The sequence below is a fragment of the Girardinichthys multiradiatus genome, chromosome 17 (genome assembly GCF_021462225.1).
Source record: "Girardinichthys multiradiatus isolate DD_20200921_A chromosome 17, DD_fGirMul_XY1, whole genome shotgun sequence".
NCBI classification, from domain to species: domain Eukaryota; kingdom Metazoa; phylum Chordata; class Actinopteri; order Cyprinodontiformes; family Goodeidae; genus Girardinichthys; species Girardinichthys multiradiatus.
The window spans coordinates 10326438-10349644 of NC_061809.1; the positions used below are offsets into that span (position 1 = coordinate 10326438).

General features: G+C 37.8%; 2 protein-coding genes across 6 annotated transcripts in view; one reads left to right on the top strand and one right to left on the bottom strand.

Annotated features, from left to right (window-relative positions):
- cerk (ceramide kinase) overlaps positions 1–10148 on the bottom strand; it is a 61023-nt gene extending 50875 nt beyond the window's left edge. Inside the window, exon 1 of the mRNA XM_047389253.1 lies at positions 9901–10148. Coding sequence (XP_047245209.1) covers positions 9901–10039 — 139 coding nt within the window. The 5' untranslated portion in view covers positions 10040–10148. The remainder of the gene's footprint in view (positions 1–9900) is intronic.
- Positions 10149–12038: 1890 nt separating this feature from the next.
- tbc1d22a (TBC1 domain family, member 22a) overlaps positions 12039–23207 on the top strand; it is a 166749-nt gene continuing 155580 nt past the window's right edge. For all 5 annotated transcript variants that reach the window (XM_047389884.1, XM_047389883.1, XM_047389886.1 and 2 more), the window contains exons 1-4: positions 12039–12256; positions 12667–12723; positions 20025–20208; positions 20816–21062. In XM_047389884.1, coding sequence (XP_047245840.1) covers positions 12195–12256; positions 12667–12723; positions 20025–20208; positions 20816–21062 — 550 coding nt within the window. In that variant the 5' untranslated portion in view covers positions 12039–12194. The remainder of the gene's footprint in view (positions 12257–12666; positions 12724–20024; positions 20209–20815; positions 21063–23207) is intronic.

The following is a 23207-nucleotide window of genomic DNA, read 5'->3' on the forward strand; positions in this document are numbered from 1 at the left end:
TTAGCCCAGGCTAAAGTCTCAGTCTGGTTATAGTCTTGTCATGAAGTTTGAACTAATCGACAATAATCCTCTATTAATGCTACTTTTTAATTTACTTATATACTAAGTTTTTTAATCCAGTTTTTACTACTTTACTTAATTTCTTTATTTTTTACTAAATATGACAAATCCCCGTCACATAATTATTTAACTGACCTTGTTTTTAGTACAAATATAAGGCTGACTTTTGTAGGTTTCATATTATGCTCAATACCTTGAACATTACTTCCACAGAATCTACATGGACATGTTTTTATTTTTAGGTGTTTCCATATTAGTTCATTCCTTTGTATTTAGTCTTTTACTTTATTCTTGTGTTCTGTTCTTTGTGCTATTTGGATGTATTCCTCTTAGATCAATCTTACTCTTGTTCCCTTGGTTAGTAGGTTCTTTGTGTCTTAGTTGAACTCCCTTTGTGTAAATTAAGTCTCCTTCCCTCAGCTTTCCTGCCTTCATTCTGCCACAGCTGTACCACATTTCCTCAGATTAGCTCCTCTGCTTCATCTCTCATTTCCCATCCCAGCACCAGATAATAAAATATAACTCACCTGTCAGTTGTGCCCTAAACACGTTTTGTATTTCTTTGATGCTTGCGCAGTAAATGGTAGTGTTGGCACAATGTGGGTCATTGCCAAGAATACGGAAACTAGGTTACTTTCTGCATGACTTCACTGCATTCCACCCTGGCCCGATATCTCAGATGGTGTATTGTGTTTTAATTGGTTAGAGGGGTGACAGAAGTAAAATAGGCAGCTGTACAAACTGTCCATCAGTTTTTTGTGGTGGAAAAAACTGCAGAGGTGAGTACCATTATTTGCCCCTGACCCTTGGACACATATTTGGACAATGGATGATAACCAATTTCTAAATGTGGACAAATACAAGGGACATTTTTGTTGCTGCTTTCGTTTTTTGAATGGAGATTTTCGTTTCAGCTGCTAGGCTGCATCTAGCTTAGATGTTTGTATGTTGCAACCTGAGCTCTGAAGGGATGCCATGCACCTAGCAGCTGCAGTGCCAACATCCTTACAGTAAATCACATGGAGCACTGCAAGTCTGGTGTGGGCATATTTAGGTTGGCATCTGACCAATCCTTCAGATTTCTTTTACAATTTAATTTTTATTTAGACTGAGATTCGTCTGGGATTAGTGAGAAAGTGAGAAAGGAGGAAAACCGTGACACTTATGTGTGAGGGTTGGTAACACAGTACGAAACTTAGCATGCTAACTGGTTTAATCAATTTTAGGGTGACCAGACGTCCTCAATTTCCAGGGACAGTCTCCATTTTAGATTATCTGTCCCTGGCTAAAGCTGTCCCCGGAAATGTCCCAGACACTACCGTTTTGTGAATGAGAAAAAAGGTTTTGTGCGTAAACTTATTACTGTAGCCGGGCGTAGAAAGCATGAATGAGCATGTTGCGCACAACAGCAGTTGTTACTGTAGCTGGTTGCGCTGCAGTTAAAATTACAGACAGAGGTGGCGGGGTGCGCCGCTGATGGTGTAGGGGCGAAAGCGCGTGACCATGTGCAGTGGCTATAGTCCTCAAAGCGGCTGTCCCAGGTTCGAGTCCCGGACCTGGCGACATTTGCCGAATGTCTCCCCCTCTCTCTCCCCCTCTTTCCTGTCTGCCTACTGTCAAAAGAAAAATACTAAATAAAGGCCACTAGTGCCGAAAACATATCTAAAAAAAAAACATTACAGACAGAGTAGAAGAGCTGAGCGTGCTGCCTTGGACTGGGCTGTCCTTGCTGTGATAAAGGTTTGGTTCACAGTAGGAAATGTTACTGGTGTTGTCAACATTCGCTGTGCCCAGATAAAAAATAAGGCTTGGATGTGTCTTGTTTTACTAATGGGGAGGACCCAAATGCAAAACAAAACTACGTTTTTATGAATGAGAAGAGCAACAGAAGGCAAAACGAGAGCGCAGGGAGTAGCTGCAGCTGAGTGAGGGAGAAATCCTTATAGAATGATAAAAAAAAGTTTTTTAAATGCTGCCTGATTTGGAGCAGAAGAAGAAGAAGCAGCACTAGCACCAAGATGACAGACCAAGAAACTACGGTACAAAGCCAGGTAATGTTAAAAAGTTTGTATATGTCTTAACGTCGTTAATATATGCTCTTGGTCCGTCATCTTGGCGCCAGTACTGCTGCTTCTTCTTCTTCTGCTGGCGGTTCGCAACAAATTCAGAGGTGCATACCGCCACCTATTGTACATCATTGTATAACTCCGCCCACTATATTTTATGTTTTAGTTTTGTATTTCATAAAAATAAGAACAATGCTTTATTTATAATACTCTTGATTTCCCCCCTATCTCCCCTCTGTTCCTGATATTCCCTTTAGACTGAATTATCTCCCATTCCGGCACTACGTTTACTGGCGGTGAGGAGTGTGACAGCGCATGCGCAACGCGAATCGACTAACTCTGTGCTCCACTAGTCAGCTTGAGATCACGTGACGCCAAGTCGCTGATGTAAATTCGTATTCTCATAGAAAAGAAATCGTATTGACAAACTGTTATAGCAGTTTGTATTCATAAAGAATAAACCACAACTGTAAACTTGAACATAGTGTTTGTAATTTCTTGAAGCTGTAACTTTTTATTTTGTGTTCTTATAGAGAAAATATACAATACCTTTTTGGGATTTTACTTATGCACAACTATTGACTAATATGGACACATTTCCGTCTTTACATACACATTGTTTTTGACAGCGTTCTTACCCCATACCCTACAATGTCAAGAATGATTCGTCCAAACTAAGATTTTTAGAATTAGTGGGTGACCTTTAGTTTATATTTCGAGATCTAGTTAGGAGTTTTTTTTCTTAATATATTGTTGTGATCTGTGACTTTCATGCTGAGGTGAGTTTGTCTACTCAGTTTGTACATATGAAAATTCCTCACAAAAAATAAAGGACTCTGTAACAGGGAAAGTGAATGAGGCAAGAACTGCATGAACAAGAATGATGAGGAGGAGAGAATCACGACTGTTTCATGTGCCTTTCCTTTGTTTTATTAGCTTTTAGCTCCAAGTAAAAATAGTTGGGTTTTTTTTGCTAAATATATGAAATTTGGCATTTCATCAGCTGAAGAAACTAGTCAAATAATTCAAGAAACATTCATATTTATAAGATAGTATTAAGATTACACTAGTTTCCCATCTAGAAATAACCAACTTCTAAAGAGTATCTAGAACAAAAATGTTATTTTATTTGTTAAATTGCAATTATTTTGTATGTTTTACGTTCTAATGTTTTTGGAGGGTATTGTGATCATATTATATCTCTGTTTTAGAATAGTGAACATCTGATAGAAGAGGAGAGAGGAGGGAAATTGTCTGATAGAAAGAAGAGTAAGGCTCACAGGAGGGAAAAAAAGAGTGTTAGACAGAAGAGTGTTAGAAAGAAAAAGGAGAAGAGGTCATTATAATGACTTTATCAATTTTATTACTCTTAGGAAATGCTAACAACAGTGTGGATAGTACTTTCCTGCTATTACACCTGATTTTTATTGTTTAATTATTAATAAATATGTTTAAATAAATAAGATCGTAACTGTACCAATGTTTTTATTATATCTTTTAATCTCTGAGCTGGAAATGTCCCTGGATTTGATTTCAGAAATCTGGTTACCTTAATTAATATCTATAACAATAGTAAACAGTTTTGGCTCAACATTAACACATTTCTATTGGCATTGATATTAACATTGTGTTGTGGTCCTTTTACCTGCATACAGTCATACAGAGTGGTCCTAGTACAACACCTTTGCTGAAAAGCAATGCAGAAAAATGCTAGCCTCTTTGATGTTAAGCTAATATGCAAAGATATGCACGCCAAGGAGTGTAATACGTAGACAGTGATGATCACAAAATGTCCAAAAATGTATTCATTATCATAATGCCCTAACAGTCTAGCAGAGTGTGTAATGATGACCTTTTAGACGTTCTGAATGATCATCTGGCTTTGAAGAGTTTTCCAGTGGCCTGATTCCAACAATTTTACTAACTCTCACAGTTATATCCTTAAGTTCTATCACAATATTATGCATTCACAATTATGGCACCGCTACTAAAGAGTCTTAAAATAAACTCTTTATTGCAGTGGCTTAGTCCAATGCTGACATTTTTTTATTTGAGTACATAATTTAAGTGGCTGGAAAAATACCACAATAAGGAATCAAAGTTGTTACATTTGTAGCAAAAGTGCTACAATGAAGGTGATTCCTAACAATTCCATTTTTGTAATCTGCTTTTAAAGTTGACTAGAATTTCTAGGAACTTGCCTTTGCCCCGAGTTGTAAATGTGACGTGACACATTGGTTCATTTCTCTTTCTTGGAAATTGGAAAGGCAGGCGAACATGCTGTTCAGGACAGGCCTATTAGTGTGGATCCTAAGCTAGGAAATGGCAAGAAAATAGCTATTTGTTTAAATTTGGCCATATTTACAGAGCAATAATTTAAACATTTTAAACAACTGAACCAGTGACAAACAAGGGCTTTGCACACATATTTTCCAGGGAGGCCAATAATTGTACAGGGTGTAAGAAATAAATAGGCTCTTAGAGACCCATAGTAAGCACTGCTTATGTACCTGAGAAACAGCCCAGGCTGTATATGTGCAAAACAGCCGTGCTTAGACTTCGAAAGCCCATTTTTCTTCTAAATACCACAGGATCAAGACAGAAATACATATAAGAAAGGGCAAAAAACAACATCCTAAGAAATATTTTGAGGTAATATGATTCAAAAAACCCATGCAGGTTATATTTGAAACTCTGTGTAACCCTTTAAGTGTTAGCTCGGCTGTGTTATGGATAATAGAAGATTTTGCTTCTAAGAAAAGGAGGTGTGAGGCTAAAAAAACTGTCCCTTGATTATGTGTAGCACTGCATCAATCTGGGCGTGATACTGTTGCTCCTTCATCAGCGAGCTCAGGTTTGAAAAGAAAGCAACTTTATCCAGTTCTTCCTGCTCACCTGCTGAGTGTCTCACCACCATTGTTGTAACCATAAACAAGCAACATTTATAAAAACTAGTATTGCAAAATAATTCTTTGACAAACACAGAATAACAGATCCACCATTTTAACCAGGCCATAGGTGCTGTTCTAATAACACCAGATAAGTTAAGAAGCAACTTTTGTTGATGCATTTAGTTAAGTCTGTTAACTATTCATTTTAACATATGTTTTTATAATTTGGCCGAAGCTATAGTTTAAATCGGTAAAGTTATCTCACTGGACTTTGGTCGCCATTTGATTGCATAATTTGTATGATCATTAGGAAGGAGGATGGACAGGAATAAGGATGAAGTGTGGAGAAAGAGCATTATACATGTAAGCTACCCAAAGGGGGATAATCAATCAGATACATACATCTTAACCCCTGCGCCATATAAGGACTAATCAAATAATAATTTGAACATGATGATGCATGCCTTTCACAATTTTATGAACAAATATCTGAAACGTGTTGTGTGAGTTTTTATTCAGCCTGCTTTTACTCTGAAATCTTAAATAAAATCTAGTGGAACCAAATGCCTTCACATTATTAGGAAGGAACAGCAGACATGACGAAGTAGGAGCTGTGGTTAGCTAAGACCAATTAAGAACCTTTTGGCCTGAATATAAAATGCTAACAACCTTATGAGACTGCTGGATTTTATTTTGGGGTATCAGAAAATACCTTCACACTGCATGATGCTGCCACCACTATGTTTTACCATGTGTTGGGGGTGATCAGCAATGTGGGTTGTAGTTAAGGGTATCAGAGTAGAGGGGGGTAGAACAAGAATGCACAGCACACTTTCAGATATTGTGTGGATGCCTCCTGGACGCCTTACTCGGGAGGTGTTCCAGGTATGTCCCACCGGGAGGAGGCCCAGGGGACAGCCCAGGACACGCTGGAGGGACTATGTCTCTCGGCTGGTCAGGGAACGCCTTGGGCTCCCACCGGAGGAGTTGGAGGTGGTGTCTAGGGAGAGGGACGTCTCTGTTGAGTCTGCTGCCCCCGTGACCCGGTCCCGGAAAAGGGGAAGACGACGAGTACGAGAACGAGTGTTGATCAAGGGTATAAAACCCAGTAAAATACCTGGAAATTTCTAATTGTAAACTGGTATTAATACTTTTGCAGGATACTGTATGAATTTTAGATTTACTCATGGTTCAGAGGCCAAACAGTCTCAGTAAATGGCTTTTGTGTGTGCGCTATACAAGCAGCATCCCCAGCTGCTATTCCACACTCCTTTCTCTCCGCATATTGTCACGGAGTGACATTTTTGGACTCTGTTTGTGGCTTTGTGTTTTACCTTTTGCTTAGATGTTTCTATTTCGGTTTTTGTTTCATGTTTTCTTTTCTCCCTCTTCCGCCTCCTAGTGTTTTCTTCTTAAGTTATTTTATGGTTGTTTTCTTATTACTTGGTATAGTTTATTATTATTATTATAGTAATTGTTATAGTTCTTGGTCTTCCCTGGATTCTCTAGTTTTATTTCTCTTTAGTATCTTTGTGTTTAATTGTGTTTTATTATTTGTTCCTTTGCACTCTTCTTGTTTACTAGTTTATTTTCTGTTTCCTTTCCAGTTAATTCAGTCAGTGTGGTTAGGTTTGTTTACTTTTGTATTCAGGTTTTCTTTATGGGTTCTTTGTTTGTTCTCAGGTTGTTATTGTTGTTCCTATGTTCCCTCTAGTTTCTCTGTTTACTTTAGTCATGATTATTCTAGTTTTCTTATTCTGCATTTGATTATTTATCTTTGTCTATAGGTTTGCTTGGTCTGTGTTTCTGTTTATTAGTTACTTTGCCCATGCTCAGCCTTTGTATTTGTTTTCATCTGTTCCTTCTGCTTCCCTGCCTCCTTGTCACACCTGTTCCCTGTTCAGTTGATTATCTGCCTTTGTTATCTCACTGTATATAAGTTGGTTTTGTGTCTTTGTTCGTTGCTGGTTCCTTGTGTTCGTCACACCTCGTTCTCGTCCATGATTATGCTTTGTTTTTTGCATTACCTTGCCTTGGGAAACCTCCAGTGCTACGTTTTGACCTTGTAAATAAATCTTGGAATTACAAAGATGATTCTGCCGAGCTCTTGTCTGCACTTTGGTCCGATCCAAAACCACATCGTGACACATATCTAACAGATATGCGGAGAGAAAGGCTCAAGATCAGCCAGATTTGCAGCGACTCTCAATAATGCTGCCTGTGTGTTTCTGCTGAGATTATCTTCATCTGTCTTTCTGTCCTGTAGCATCTTCCCTGTTTGGTCTTTTAATATCTACACTTTTTCTCCAGTTGTAATAATGTGTTATACAGTTGATGTGAAAATAATATTTGACGTCTTTTTTTAATAAAATAATATTTAGATCATATTAGAATAATTGTGCAGAGGACATCAGTAAAGGTGTATTGCTTTGAACCCAATGTAAACACAGGACATGTATTAGAAGGAAGGAAGAGTGGAAAGTTTCTAAAGCTCTTTAATCTATTTGAAGCTGTCAAGTCTGGAAACTGAGTCCTTGTTTGGGTACGTGCAATAGGGATTAGGAGAAAAGTCCAACTGTCAGCGCACTTTTTTCTGGATAGTTAATAAATAAAAAGACTACAAATATGAGAACCATTAGCTATTACATTTTTAGAAAAGGTAATGAGACAACATTTCCCACTAGGTTTTTTTTTTTTTTTTTTTTTACTTTTTAGAAATTTTCATTGGCTTTAAAGCCTCCTCGTTCAATCCCTAATTCTGGTGTAAACCAACCTGCTCTTGTCCCCGCAATCGCTGTCAAGATTTGATGAAGTCACGTCGAACACTGACTCAATAAATGGAAGTCTTTATGGCAGGTTATTATAGGGCACTTGATACCACTTTGTGGAAGGTCAATGGCTGGGTTTGAACTAAGGCGTGCAACGCCAGCTGTAATCACTCCACTCGATATGCTACAGTAATTGCCGAGCAGGGAAGCCATCTAGGTGAACAAACATTAGCCTCGGGGGGATATAGGAAGAGCCTGATTAAGTGGAAGTTGCCTGGTAGAAATGACACAAACATTTGGTGGGGTGTATCCCAAACCTATTAAAAGTAAAGAGAAACTAGAGGATCAGACCATTAAACCCAGTGCATGCTGGGTGTTTAGGTAACTTAGAGTGGAAAACAACAGCTTGCTATTAAGACAATATTGTCTTGTTATTTACACAAAAAGGGGTAAAAGAAAATGCATTTAGATTTATTTTTCGCTGAAAGCTGCAGTCATGGTTTTCTAGAAAATCAATCAAATTCACTTATGATCTAGTTTGTTAGTTTCACTATATATCATGGTCAGTTCTCAATTTGTTTTGATATTTAGATATGTTAATTATTGAAGATAAAAATCTACCCTCCTTAAAAACAAGCACATGACTTTGATGACATCACAACAGGCACAGAGCCACTAATTATTTCATGTGTTTTAATCAAATCTCTTCTTTAAAGGTGATAAGATGGATTATTTTGCCTGTTGTGATGTCATCGACCCAAATACAAACTGAACAAACTGTCACCAGTGTGCACAAACTCATAAAACCTTCGCACAAGCATTGAAGATAGTACTCCTTCCCACTCCCAGCTTGAATGATGCAAATCACACAGCCACCATCTGGCTGCAGATACAGAACTGTGTGTGTGGTAAATGTCAGGAAAATGTTCCCTATGTTGCGACACTTTTTGTACAATGCACAAGTTATCTGTATCTGCAGCTTGGAATATATAACTGAAGTGTGAAAACGATTAACGCTGTGGGACAATAAAGAATATCTAATTACACATAAAGCAGAAATTGAAGTTTTTTCTTCTTCAGAGACCTTTGTAATAACTGTATTTATTATGTCTTTATTTCCTGTACTGCACTCAATCATGAAATAATTTAAACTGTCACCCCGATTCATCAAATAGTAACCAACATCTGATTAGATAACCTGCACAGTCGTTTAATTGCAGACCACTCACCTTGTGATTTGGACTGTTAGCCCTGCCTACTGACTTTAATGGGTAAGGATGAAGATAAAGATGTGTTTCAGCACAGGGTGATGAAGTAATTAAATAAATAATAAAATAAGCATATATGCCAAAATCCAAATTTAAATGAATTATTTCCATATTTAAATATGTGCTTAATAAAGTATTTCAACGTCTTTAATGTACAGTTAATCCTAATATTATTTATACCCCTCGAAATTTTAGATTTAAGGTAAGCTTTTATTTTTGCCAACATGTTTCTTTTTACTGGAAATTATATTAATATTTAGTAGCGGAAGAGTCTGATAGAGAATCGGTGAAGAGCGCTAAAGATTAGAGTGACTGCTTATTTACTTAGACTTAGACTACTACTACAACTTTGGTGATGACTTAGAGTTCATCACTAAAGACAAATCATCAAAACACCAGTGGAAACATGCAAAAGTCAGATTGCTGTAATGCCAGGAAAGATTTTTCCATTGATAATTGAGAGGGGAATTTGTTTTATTTTTTTTTTAAACAGCTACATTATTTTTTATGATCTTTCAGAGATATCTGTCCCAGTTTCTATCTGAAACAAACGCCTGGGTTGAATGAAAACTATTTTAAATATGGAAAATGCTTATAAAGACCTTTGACCTCTTCTTGACGCTGAACAGAACTTCTCTACAACAGCTACATGACAGCATGTGTGTGAACCAGATAAGGAGCAGAAGACAGCTTCATACTTCTTTTTGTTAAAGGAACAGTAGTCACATGTGGTAAAGGACAACCAAGTGGATGAAATGCAGCCTTGCAACTAGTAGTTTAATTTCACAGAACTAATACAAGTTGACATATTTATAATTCTCCAGTCATACCCTTGTGTTTGACCTACCTGATTCAGAGGTGCCAGTGCTCGGCTTTCTGCTTTTCTCGATTTCCTTCCAGACAAGAACAGCGGGACAGAGGGCAACTTCTACCTTCCTGTGCTTCTGAAAAAGCTCCGACCGGATCATTTTGGCTTGGTTCCCCATGGTGTTGGTTATCGCTGTAAAAACACGCTCATTCCAACTTCGTTACGACCTGCGTAACGAGGAGCGCCCAGCGTGTGTGTTTTGGAGACTTCGGTTGCGGGATAGCCGACTGTCAAGACGTCAACAAAGATCGTTGTGGAGAGATGACTCACTTCGCTGTGACAAATTAAAGCGATCCATCTATAAAGTGCCTTGCAAAGCATTCCCATTGTGTCTCGTTACAGCAACTAAACCTCCTAACAAATATTTTTGTTTTTTATTTTGTTCAAAGAAACCTTGAAAAAATGAGTTGTTGATATTTATACAGCCCCTTTCGTTCTGATACCCCTAAATAAAATCCATTGCAAGAAACTGCCTTCAGAAGTCACCTATTTCTATTCGAGTCTATTTGCGTGTAATTTAATCTCAGTGTATAAATCAAGGTTTGTAAGAGAACATTATTGAACAAGCAGCATGATGAAGACCAGACTGGTCCGACATAACAATTAGAGGAGCGTTAGGTTACAAAGCAATATCCCACAGAAAGAAAGAGGGAAGTCATCGTTGAAAGAAAGCAATAATAACTCCAGGCTGGAGTTTTCCACAAGTCATAAAGGGGACACAGCAAACATGTGGAAGAAGGTGCTCTGGCTGTAGTATTGCTGTCTAAAAAAAAAAAGAGTTGGAAAGTTGGTTTCCTTTCTGGGCTTTTGACATAGTTGAATTTGTCTAAGTGTGACATCAAAATAGTACAGTACATTCAATTAGGGCTGCAACTAACGATTAATGTGTCAACTCTTTCTTTGATTAATCGATTAATAATTGGATAGCAAAATGTACTTAATAGTCCTAATGATAATAATAAAACTATGCCACTTGAGGAGTTCTGGATGCATACATTTTCTGTACAATTTTGGCCTAATTACTGCTTGTTCTTTCAGCAAATGGCAGGTTTTAGACTCTATACTCCAATAAACGATTATTCAATCACTAATCTAGTTGATGATTATTTCTATAATCAATTAATCACGATTGATCCAATTAATTGTTTCAGCTCTAATTCAATTACTGTAAACTAAGGTCAAATCCAATATGTTCATTTCTGGTTTTAAAACGAAAATAAGGCTGCAAAACGACACTTTCAGCTTTTGCAGGCTTTTGACGGTAGCAGTAATGTTGGACATAGTGAGAGCTCTTGTTTTCCACATATCCATCCACTATCAAATGTTTAGGGTTAGAAAACGGACACTTAGTGACTCAAAGCATTTTGTTTTGTTTCTTATAAACCACACCAAACACGTGATAAAAATTTATATTAAAGCAAGAATGATTAGAAGCCGTGTTCCCCTTTCTAAACTTTGGCAAACTTGAGGAAATGTTTAAAAATTAATACAACCATCCAGATTCAAATACAAAATAGCTGTGTTTCAGGATTACAGACGGTAGCCATACAGGATAATTTGAGTAACACTTTATTAAACAGAAATGCTTTAGAATTCTGAACTATGAACTATCTGAATAAAAGACCATGTAATTCTTCATGGTGTAAATCATATGATTGACTGATTAACTACACCATAAAGAAATTTGGTCTGATCCTGACAACTTTAACTTAAATTGTTCTCTTGTTCGTGAAATTATCCATTTTGCATAAAAAAATAATATATTTAATTTTCCTGTCTCCTTACCGTATCCTTCTAGTGATCAAGTTTTTTTTCCCCAGCTTTTTGTATTATTTTCTCAATGATTTTCAATGAGTTTTTTTCCCAAGAAATGCGAATTATTTAGTGTTCTTCCAACTTTCAGAGATAATTATTCTGAGACTAAATCTTTCATCAACTATTAATAGTATTTGAAATTGATTTGATAAAGCCATACTGGTCCTAATGCTGGTGGTCTCTTGATCGACCCCTAGCCTGTACGTTTATTAAACATGACGTTAACACCCATTGAAATCATTAAACAGGCGAACTCACTTCTGATTGGCTAAACAGAAGAAAGCGTCGTTCCAGCCAATCGCTGTCGCGTTTACTTGCCGATGCGGTAGTACCAACATGGCAGCTTTCTGAGTTTTGAAGGAGGGGAGCTGGTGTAAATACAGAGAAATTAGGCGTTTCTTGGATTAGGACAGCGTCGGGGAGCCAGAGCTCGGGACTTTTTGGACTTTTGGCGGAAAATGTCGAGCGACGGGAACAAGAAACAGTTCTGGAAACGAAACGCAGCCAAGGTTCCTGGGAGGTAAGTGACGTGTTGGTTAGCTTAGCAGACCTAGCTACTCTTAGTGGAGCTTCAGACGCAGCTTTCACTTTAACTGAAGGCCTTAATGTCCTGCACAAAGTTAACCAGTTTGGACCAAGCCGACGTGGCACTACTCGCGTTACATTAGTGCATTCGGCACAGCTCACAACTTCCTGCTTAAAGCTGTCAAAGAGCTGCGATGCTAACAGGGGCTAGCACCTGTTAAATCCCCGAAATAGGTCCCAAAGTTATATCTGTTGCTGCATTCACTGGCTGGATTCTGAGGAAATATATTATTGTAGAGGTTTATCGTCATTTACCATGAGTCAAATTAAAGTGTCGTTTTGCAAGCATTGTTAGCCAGTAGGGACGAGTCCATTCATTTCCTTCTCTCTGCTTTACTTCCTTAGTATTCAGCATGTATACGGCGCACAGCATCCACCCTTCGACCCGCTTCTTCATGCCAAGTAAGTTTAGAGTGTTTCATTAGTAGAAGAGGATACTTTGCAATGTTTTTAAAGTTATTTGGGCACTTCATAAACTTTGTCATCTTTCCTATGTCAATTATAAAACTAGGCTTTGCAAGCACACCAAGCCAAGATACTTGTATGAATGAGTGTGTGTGTGTATATATATATATATATATATAATAGACCCTGTTAGTTATACTTGCCTCTTTAAGATTGTATTAATAAAATTATAAAGCATTTAATATTCCAGTTTTGGACCCCTTCTTTTAGTATAAAGCTAAACTTTAAAAAATGTTTTGAGCTCACAGTGTAACACGATTGTATATGAAGTAAGTATGTCAGAAATATTTTCAAGAGCTGTAAAGCATCAAATATTTTTTTGCCCAATTAATTTGCATCGTCATGCTTTGAAGAAATATAACTTATTGAGTGTTAAAAGTTTTGGGTTTTTGTTTGCTAACATTATTCTTTAAATGTTTAAATAAATCAGCACCAGAGACGTGCTTTGTTTGTTTCCAAAGGCAGGTTGGCAGCAGAGCCTCAGCAGAAGCTCTGTTCATGGCAACTGTAAAATGTCCCACCGCACAACCACTTTGGACAGTTGTCATTCCCCATAAAAAGAAATCCTAATTTGGAATACCAAGCCCATTGAAATAAATGTCATTTCAGAACCTTCACTTCTAAAATTAAGACATGGCTATAAATGAAACAAGACTGCTCCCATTTTTAATATTTCAGCCTTTTTTAAGGGAGTCCGACATCTCTGCTTTGTGTGAATGCCCAGCTTTGCATTTCCATGTCTTATTAGTTATACGTGGTATAAATCTTTTATTTTTAGAACATTCAAGGATTGGAGTTGCAAATTAGCAAATGGCTATAGACTCTTTGTGCAGAATATCAGATGTACTTCATGTCCACTATGTCTAAAATGTGCACATTGTGGACTGCAACTGAGCAGCTCTGTAAATGCAGCCAATTGGAGCCCATTCCCTTCAAATGACGCCAGCACAAAATAATCAACGAATGGAACCACTTGAAAAGGAGGAAGTGGAAGTAGAAAGGACTCTATTTTAAATCTTGGGAAAAAAAACTACATCCACCGAGAAACCAGTGATGGACTTTCATTTTGCGCATAGCTCTCAATATTCTCCAAATGCTGAGATAAGAGTGAGATTGGGGAACAAGTGGTGATCGCAAGCACCAGATAACCATATACCTACTGGATGATGTTTGTTAGTTCGTCCTGTAGCGGGCACTAAATGAGAATATCCATTGTATCATCTGTAAACAAATGCATGTTTCTACAGGTCCATTTTTTTTTTGAACGCGTTCAGATGGTAATCAAACTGGGTCAAACTTTGGATCATGCATTACAATCTTAGCTGCTGTAGTGATAACAACAGACACACTCTTTGACTTTAGGTTGCTTTGACTTCTAACTTCAGATTAACAGAGGAATGCATCAACATATACAATGGAGCACTTTCCAAATCATTTCTTTCCACCGTTTGTACTGAGATGAATCCGTCCTTCTGCTTGACTGTCCGCCTGTGTTGATACGCTATCCACCACAGTTTGTTACAACACATATATGATTTTCTTTAATTGAAAAATGACATGTTTTAGGCAAAGCTTTAATTCTAAATACCTGGTTTTATATTCATGTTGTTGAAGCTTCCCTGCTTATCCATTTGCACGCACACTAAAACACAGCGGGAAAACTCACCAATGTTTGAATGATTGAAAGGCCTGAGGTCTTTATCATGTTTTGCATATTCCTTCACCTATTTTGTTGCAATGGGTTGTATTTTACTCCCAACCTAATACAGTTTCATGCCTTTAGGCATTTCGATCAATTATGGAAATAAATCATCTTAAAAATGCTGAAATCTCATGCATAATTGAATTTTTTTGCAAGTAATTGTTTTTTTCTAGAGATTATATTACAATCTAATTCCATTGATTGTGATTCCTGTCCTCATTTAAAGCAGTCAGCTTTTATGAAATATAGCATGTTATGTATCCTGCTAAACCAAATGATGACTAAGTGACCTCCAGCTGGTAGATATCAATCATTGAAGTTTCATAACCACATGTCCTTTCATTAAACAATGAGTAGGTAATGTAAAAATTATTTCAAATCATAGCTTTTACAAGCAGTCAAAGTATTCCCTCAGTGGGTATGAACCGTGGCTGAAGACTGTTTTCCCACCCCGATAAATCAGGCACCAAAACTGCTAAAGGGCAATGGACGAACCTACAAGGACCCGACTAAATGCAGCCACTTTAACTGCCTGATTAAATAGTTGAGGTTACATACAGGTACATCTAAAAATGTTTGAATATTGCATAAAAGTGCAATATTTTTTGCCAGTCATCTCAGAAAGTAAAGCTCATATATTATGCTGAGTCATTACACATAGAGTGAAATGTTCTGAGCCTTTTTTGTAATTTTGATGGTTATGGCTTACAAGTAAAGAAAACCCAAAATTCAGTGTCTCAGAAAATTAGAATATCACATCAGACCAATCAAAAAGGATGATTTAAGCACAAAAGTCAGGCTTCTGAAAACTATGTCCATTTCTAAAGCACTCAATACTTGGTTGGACCTCCTCCTGCATGAATTACTGCATCAATGCCCTGTGGCATAGAGGTGATCAGCCTGTGGCACTGCCTAGGTGTAATGGCAGTCTAGATTGCTTTGATAGCTGCCTTCAGGTCATCTGCCTTGTTGGGTCTGGTGTCTCATCTTCCTCTTGACAACAGCCCATAGATTTTCTATGCGGTTCAGGTCAGGGGAGTTTGCTGGCCAATCAAGAACAGAAACCCCATGGTCATTGGACCAGCCTTTGGTACCTTTGGCAGTGTGGGGAGGTGCCAAGTCCTGCTGGAAAATAAAATCAGCATCTCAGTTCAGCTTGTCAGCAGAGGGACGTATGAAGTGCTCTAGAATTTCCTGGTTCATGGCTGCATGGACTGTGGACTTCAGAAGACATAGTGGACCAACACCAGCAGATGACATGGCACCTCAAACCATCACTGATCGTGGAAGCTTCCCACTGGACCTCAAGCAAGGTGGATTCTGTGCCTCTCCACTCTTCCTTGACCTTGATTTCCAAATTAAATGCAGAATTTACTTTCATCTTAAAACTGGACTTTGGACCATTAAGCAACAGTTCAGTTCCTTTTGTGGCTTACCCTCCTTGTGAAGGATATGACTGTCTTCTAGTCATAATCATCAAAATTACAAGAAACAAAGGCTTGGAATATATCACTCTATGTGCAGCATATCTATATAATACATGAGTCTTTCTGAGATGACTGGCAAAAAGTAATGCACTTTTACACAGCATTCTAATTTTTTGAGATGTACCTGTAATTGTTGTCTGAAAAGAGTTGTAGCCACGTCCCAGTCAGGAATGTGGAAGGGTTCGATGTGCCAGCGGTTGACATAAACAAAAACTGGCATGACTTGGGTTAGGATTGGCCCAGACTTAGATAAATGTTCGGAACGTCATATATCAGGTCATACAGGATAGATCTGGTACACTTTTGGTTAAACTTTGTTCCGGAGACTCACAGGAACTGAATGTACAAGAAAATCCTGTGTTGTTTCAAAGAAACAAAGCACTTTCAGATGCACAACAACATTCATTCAGGTTCAGTGAACAACAAGATGTTACATGACCCATGATAGACTATCTTCTCAGGTCTGGGATCATGGGAGTATTAAAAATTAAAGCAGTGCAGGACTTTACAGCATAAGAAGTGTAAATGTTGAGATTTTATCCTTGAAACATGGAAGCATTGCAGCAGATCTCGTTCTTGCTTTTATTACTATAGCTTTGAATTAAAGATGTTTGATAAACATTTGTTCCTAGATACTGATCCATGCTGATATTAAGCCATAATAAAATGCTTGCCTTTTTGTACTACGGTATTTGCAAATGTTACAGTTATTTACTATCATCTTGACATGCCTGTTTAAAACCTCAACAACTACAGCCGGATGAATAATCTTTATTTATGTCATTTTCGAAGTTATTTTACATTTTCTTTTAATCAAAAATATAATTTTGGTTACACTTTTAAATACTTCACTCTGGTTATTTTCTGTAATTCTAAATAATGTACTTTTTTGCAGAAATTCTATCATTGTAACAATCCTTCATTGTACAAAGATAGGTGTAAAAGCTGTTTATTCAAAGCATATGTTTCTTTTCTTGACAATCTCTATGACACTGTAATAAATAAATAAGATTAGGTGATACAAAAAAAATAAAAATGTGTAGTAGTATATAATGTACTGTCACACAGGGTTCTTAACTTAAAATACTAGGAACATACTAGGAACTTGTACAACAGGTTTCTAGAATAAAACATGGCTCTGGGTTTTTTTTATCATTCCTTCCCTCTTACCTCCTTAAAGACAACGCTAACAGACTCCTAAAATAGCCTCTGCTTCCTAAAAATAATCATACCACTTAAACTTTTCCCACGTTATATCACCCTACAACCACAATGTTCTGTGTATTTTATTAGGATTTTACAGACCAACACATACTGGTGACGAATTGTGAATTGGAGACAATGATACAGGGGTTTAAGGTTTTTTTTTTTATTATTTCTTCAAGTTTGATGTTTGTTTGTATGCTCAAATGAATATTTTGTCAAACTACCTTTCATTGCAGTTACAGCTGTGGTTGTGCGCAAAGCGATGCGTAGATGTACAGTTAGGAAAAAGATCTGTGGTTTTCCAATATTGTTCCACATGATAACCCTGAAGAATTTCAGCTGCAAGTCTTATGGGGGATGCCTCTACCAGCTTTGCACATTGTTGGTCATCTTTCATTTGCAAAACAGCTCCAGCTCCAGCTCTGTTTGATTGGGTGGAGACCAGATACTACCCCATAATCACGTGGATTTAGGTCTGGGCTTTGACTGGGCCAATTTAACCCATGAATATACTTTGTTCTTAACCGACCCGATGTAGGTTGCTCCGAGTCTCAAGTCTCTTTTAGTCTACAGTTTTTCATCCAGGGTTGCCAAACTCTAAAGAAAGGCATCCTCACAACATGATGCTGCCACCACTGTGTTTTACAGTGGGGATTGTGTGTGCATTGCTAGTTTTCCTCCATACACAGCGTTTTGCTCTCATTCCACATGGACACCCTCTCGTGGGTTCCGTAGTCCTCATGATGCTGTTTGGTTGTACTGCATCTATTCACTTTTAGAATTTTGTTTGTTAAACCATATGTAGTTTTCCTTCCACTAAATATTTGTGCACCATTTTGTGTTGGTCTATCACTTTAATAAAAAATGTAAAATGTTGGGGATCTAACGAGACAAAAAGGGAAATTATATGGATGTTTTTTTCTGTACACCAGGAAAATTAGCACACTGTGCACCGGAGGTAGAGTTTTCTTTAAGTAGGTATAGTTCTGGTTCTGCCAGTCCATCACAAACCTAACTCTTACTGTCCGGCAGGAGTATTTGTCTTTAAATGTCCAACCTCATCCCAAGTACTGTGAATCCAGTGTCTTGTTTTACACACTAACCCATTATGTAGCCTTTTATTTGTTTTTTCAGATTACTTCTGTAAGAATAACTCAAATTGGGAATTGCTTTGAAACTGCTTCAGTTGATGCATCCTAACACACACAAACAAACCAAACGATAAAAACAAATTAAACCGATAAATTTGTCATTCTGATTGACCGACAGACACGAAACCACAGGCAGTGATAACAAAGTGAAAACAGTCAATTATTCAGTAATTATAATTTTCTTTCTTCTTGTTGATGTTTAATCATGTATATTTCCACAGAGAATTTAATTTGCTTGCTTTTTTTATGTCATTATGTAGGTTCAAACTTTCTCTTTCCTCCAATCATGATGAAAGCAAGCTAATGTGGGAGCATCTCTCTTTGTTCTTTATTATAACAATTATTGTCTTTGTAAGAAATCAGAGCACCCCCTCCCCCCCAACACCCTTCCTCCTCCCACCTTCCTGCCATTCACTGCAGAACAGAAAATAAATGTTGAGTTTAATTAAATCTCTTAACAAAGATTGTTTTCATTTTACTACTTCTTCTTTTGCAGCTACTGAACAAGAAATGTGATTCAGAGAAATTTAGAAGTGTGAACGGTTCATTGTGGTGTAACGCTGGTTATCTTTTTGTGCCAGTGTTTTACAATATATAGAATTAATGGTGTAAGAATACATGGTCAATATATGAAAATCAATGAGTTTTCTGAGCTTCTTCGCTGTATTACATTTTGAGCACATTGCAATTGTTGTCATTGAAACAATTTGGATATTTCCTACTCCACTTGGCACGGACTTTGATTTATTTTTGGTTTTCTTGCTCTAAACCATGCCCTTTCAAAGTTGGCCTCTCTGGTATTTTTTTTAAAGAAAATAAATATTTTAAAACACACTTTTCTAACATGGTTCCTAGAGCATGATTTGTCATCTTGAACTGCAGAGTACAACTGTGTTTTTGTTGTAAATAACTGGGAGCGCTCTTACTTTCCCCAAAGATCCTATATGCTTGAAAAACTTTTGATGTTTTTGACAGTGAAGTGATTGGACTTGTGCTGGACTTGTGCTCACCCGGAACATATATGGGGACTTTTAGCTGCTTCCATTCACTGCTGCTGTTTTGACTTATATTTGGTGGTTATGGCTTTTGTGACATGGGCCCTGCTTTCTGCACTACGAATGAAGAAGTGATTCTTAAAAACATCAGCAAACTATGCTGCCAGTAATGCTGCCGTTTAAGGAACTGAAACCCCAAAAATCTTATTATCCATGTATCCAAGATGCTTCATATGCATCCCTCAAGATGCTAATTTCTATGAAATCTCGGGTAGAAAGCACTTGAAATATATTTCAGAAGATCAAGTTTTTTATACTGGGACATAACTATTCTTTCATCAAGAAGGGAATACTTCAGAACGCAGTTCTTCACCCGCATTTAATTTCTTTTTTGGTTTGGATTAATTTTGAAGTCGATGCTAGTTGTTTCTGAGTTAGTGTTTTACCCTAAACATTTTACAAAATTTTAAAATAGATTAGCTCCTAAAATCTGTATTTCTGCAATTAGGAACTTTCCAGCAGCCACTATTCGGTCCACAGTCCTTTCATTTACTCCTCATATCCTCTGCATTGTTGTTTTGTCTTTGTCCAACATGTTGTTCCATCATATACTCTTTAACATCCTCCTCCACTGACCTTCCACCCCAGTCGTTTTAATCCCAGCCTCTCCCACATGTCCACTCTGTGTCTCTTGCAGTCTGATCAAAGCGGGCAACAAACCCCCACCAGCCACACCAGGCAAGCCAAAGAAAGCCACCACCTTTCAGGAGTTCGAGAGCATCACCAGTGACGCCTGGGATGTTGGGGACGACGATGACGAGCTGCTGGCCATGGCTGCACAAAACCTTAATATCGAGGTTGTCATGGAGACGGCAAATATGGTAATGCATTGGATGGAGTATCTTAATGTGATATACTAGAGCCTTATATTCTCTATTCCCGCTTTAACCAAATATTTTGGTTTGGTTAGATAGGCTTGATCTGGTGTAGCACGATTTAGCTACGTTTTCTTAAACCAGTCAGAATCGATCTGAAGAATGAGTTGCTGCTTTTCATTGCGTGATCTTTCTGTATATTTATCAGATTAACAGTCATTTTTAATCGGCTATAAACACTTTAGTTAAAGATTATTAAAAATAATCAATGAGAGATCTAATAATAACTCAAATCTGTAATTGAATTTACTTTGAACAAGGCCATATACTCCAATTTTTCTCCTGCTCAGACGAGAAGCTTATTTTGACTGAATCTAAAGTCCAGAGAGAATTTTAAACGGACTTGGAGAAGAGCAGTTCTTGCAGATGAAAGGTCAAATCCAAGAAAGGATGGTATTGCTACACAGTACAAGAAACAGCTGTAAAAGATGGTACTGGCTTGAAGCTTCAAATAAAATCTCAGTTTTTCCAAAGTGCTTTAATTGCTCCAGCCTTTTTTGTGCATCCCCAAGACTCATCAGGATTGCTCATTGGTTTTCTCTTCTCGGCACAGGTGATTGAGAATCACAGCAAGCAGCAGGAGAGACAGAGGCAAGATGACTCAACAGAGTCGGGTCAGAGAGAGGAAGACGCGCAGGAGGAGGTGGTGGCAGAAGAGGAGGAAGAGGAAGATGAGTATCTCAGAGTGGAGGAAGTAGTCGCAATCAGCCCAGATGCGTCGTTTGCCTCTCAGAGCTGCCCTTATACTGATAGCCGTCTGGTGAAGTCCCACAGTGAAGCTCCAATTGGGTCACCTAAAGGTGAGTGAACAGCAGACTCAATCTCCAAAAGGTGCATTTTGGCCCCCCTGCAAAATAAAGAGAAATACAGTCACAGGAAAGAGTTTTTGTTTTATAACTTTCAATATAGTGAAGGAAAAAAGTAAGGACCCCCTATGAATCTAAATCTTAAAAACCTCTTTTAGCAACAGGAACCTGGAGTATTTTGTGACTTTGTTAGACTTGAAAAATTCACTCCTTTGAGGCTTGTGGGCTTTTGTTTCTGCACAGCTCTCTTAAGGTCCCACCACAACATTTCAATTTGGTACAGGTCTGGACGTTGACTGGGCCGTCACTTGACCTTCATTCTTCTTTCTTTCAGCCGTTCTGGTATAGACATGCTGCTGTTTTTGATCGTTGTCCTGTTGCATGGCTCGATGTCACCCAAGTTTTAGGCTTTTTAATCACGACCTCATATTTGACCTTGGTGTACAGAGGAGATTGTCAACTCAAGGACTCCAAGGTGCCCTGGTCATTACATCTCCACCATCTTGTTTTACAGCTAGTATCAGCTTTTTTGTGCCGATACGTTGTGTTTGGGTTTTTATTTGTTTCTTGGAGCTCTGCACACTCCAACCTTGGGGTTAGAGTGGTGGGTCGTCCACTCTGTAGAATCTGAACAACTGTCTCAAATATTTCCCACATATGAAAAGACTTGTTTGGAGATGACACTGTAAAGCTTCCCTGATCGGTGTGGTCGTTGCTGATGTCCTTCCTCTTAGGTATTTGTTTCAGCATTATAAACTTGGAAATGGTGCAGAGAGGTTTTATTGGCTAGCTTCATAGCTTTATTTGTTTACTCAAGACTCTTGAAAATCCTTTTTTTTTTTAATAAAAGAAGTATGAATCACATTCATTTGCTTTTGAAATGTTTAAAAGAACATTATGCTCTGCTTGTTTTAATGATAGAGCCATTAGCTGTTTAAAATACCTCCAGGTAACTTGGTGTTTGCTAATTGAGTAGCTTTAAGTCTGAAGTAACTCCATTAGCAACAGTATTGAGACGTTGTCTCATATTAAGAACTGGCTCAACATTTTTATGTCTAACTTTATAGTAAATCTGTCTGCAATAGAGAAATTCCACTTTCATTTCATCAACAGTTTGCAGGCAGCTGGGGAACATGGATGTCTGTCACTTAATTATCTTACATTTCGAGCACATCATAAATTAGGTGTACATTTAAGGGTTAATCATTTCAACGTTAAAGTTAGAAACATTTTTACTCAATATACTCAATTTATTTTTTCCAGCTGGTTCCAGATATCGTTGATCTGGATTTCACATTATGAATCTTGTGTTTAAGGCCAACAGATGATTATCTAAGCATGACTTCAAAAACATAATGGGATGAATTAAAGCAGAGAAAAAAGTAAAATGGAAAAGACAACGTTATATTCTGGTTATTTAATAAGAAAATATCTACAGTCCAAAAGCAAGAGAGAGGAGAGGTGGCAGACTAGGTTTAATAACCCATCTGTGTATCTCTCTGTTAATTTAACTAACAGGTCAAATTTACCTATAGTAATTCTAAAAAACATAGTGTATGATCATTTACTTCCTAAGTTATTCTGGTGTTAATAATTTACACATACATCCTCCTACCTCTTTTTGATCAGTTAGGATCTATTTCTCTCAACATTTTCCAAATGCCACATTTTACTAAAGCAGGGGGATGAAACCAGTGTGTGGCAGTAGTGTGCCTGCCGCTGGCGGATGCAGCTTTGAACATGGCGGCAGAGCATTTGCCTGTCTGTCGGAGCGTCTGCTGTTCAAACTGTCTCCGTGTTTGGATACAGATCGCATAAGCAGCCCTCTACCTTCCGCCAGCGTCTCATCTCCCCTTAGAGACGACAACACAGAGCGCCGCATAAACGGCAACATTATTTTCCTCTCAGCATGGCTTATTACAGAGGTCCACGTCTTGTACGTATGGAGCTGACTGCAGCGTTTGGTCTCATATGACCTGCTCAGAAAAATATACACAGCCCTACTATAATGTGCCTGCAGATAGTGTTCCTTCCTCTCTATTAATTTACAAAATTAATATAGTGCACCGTGACAGCATGTAAGCATTACCTACCTCCTCTATCCCTCTGTCTTTCATTTAATTGAATTTTTAAGACTGG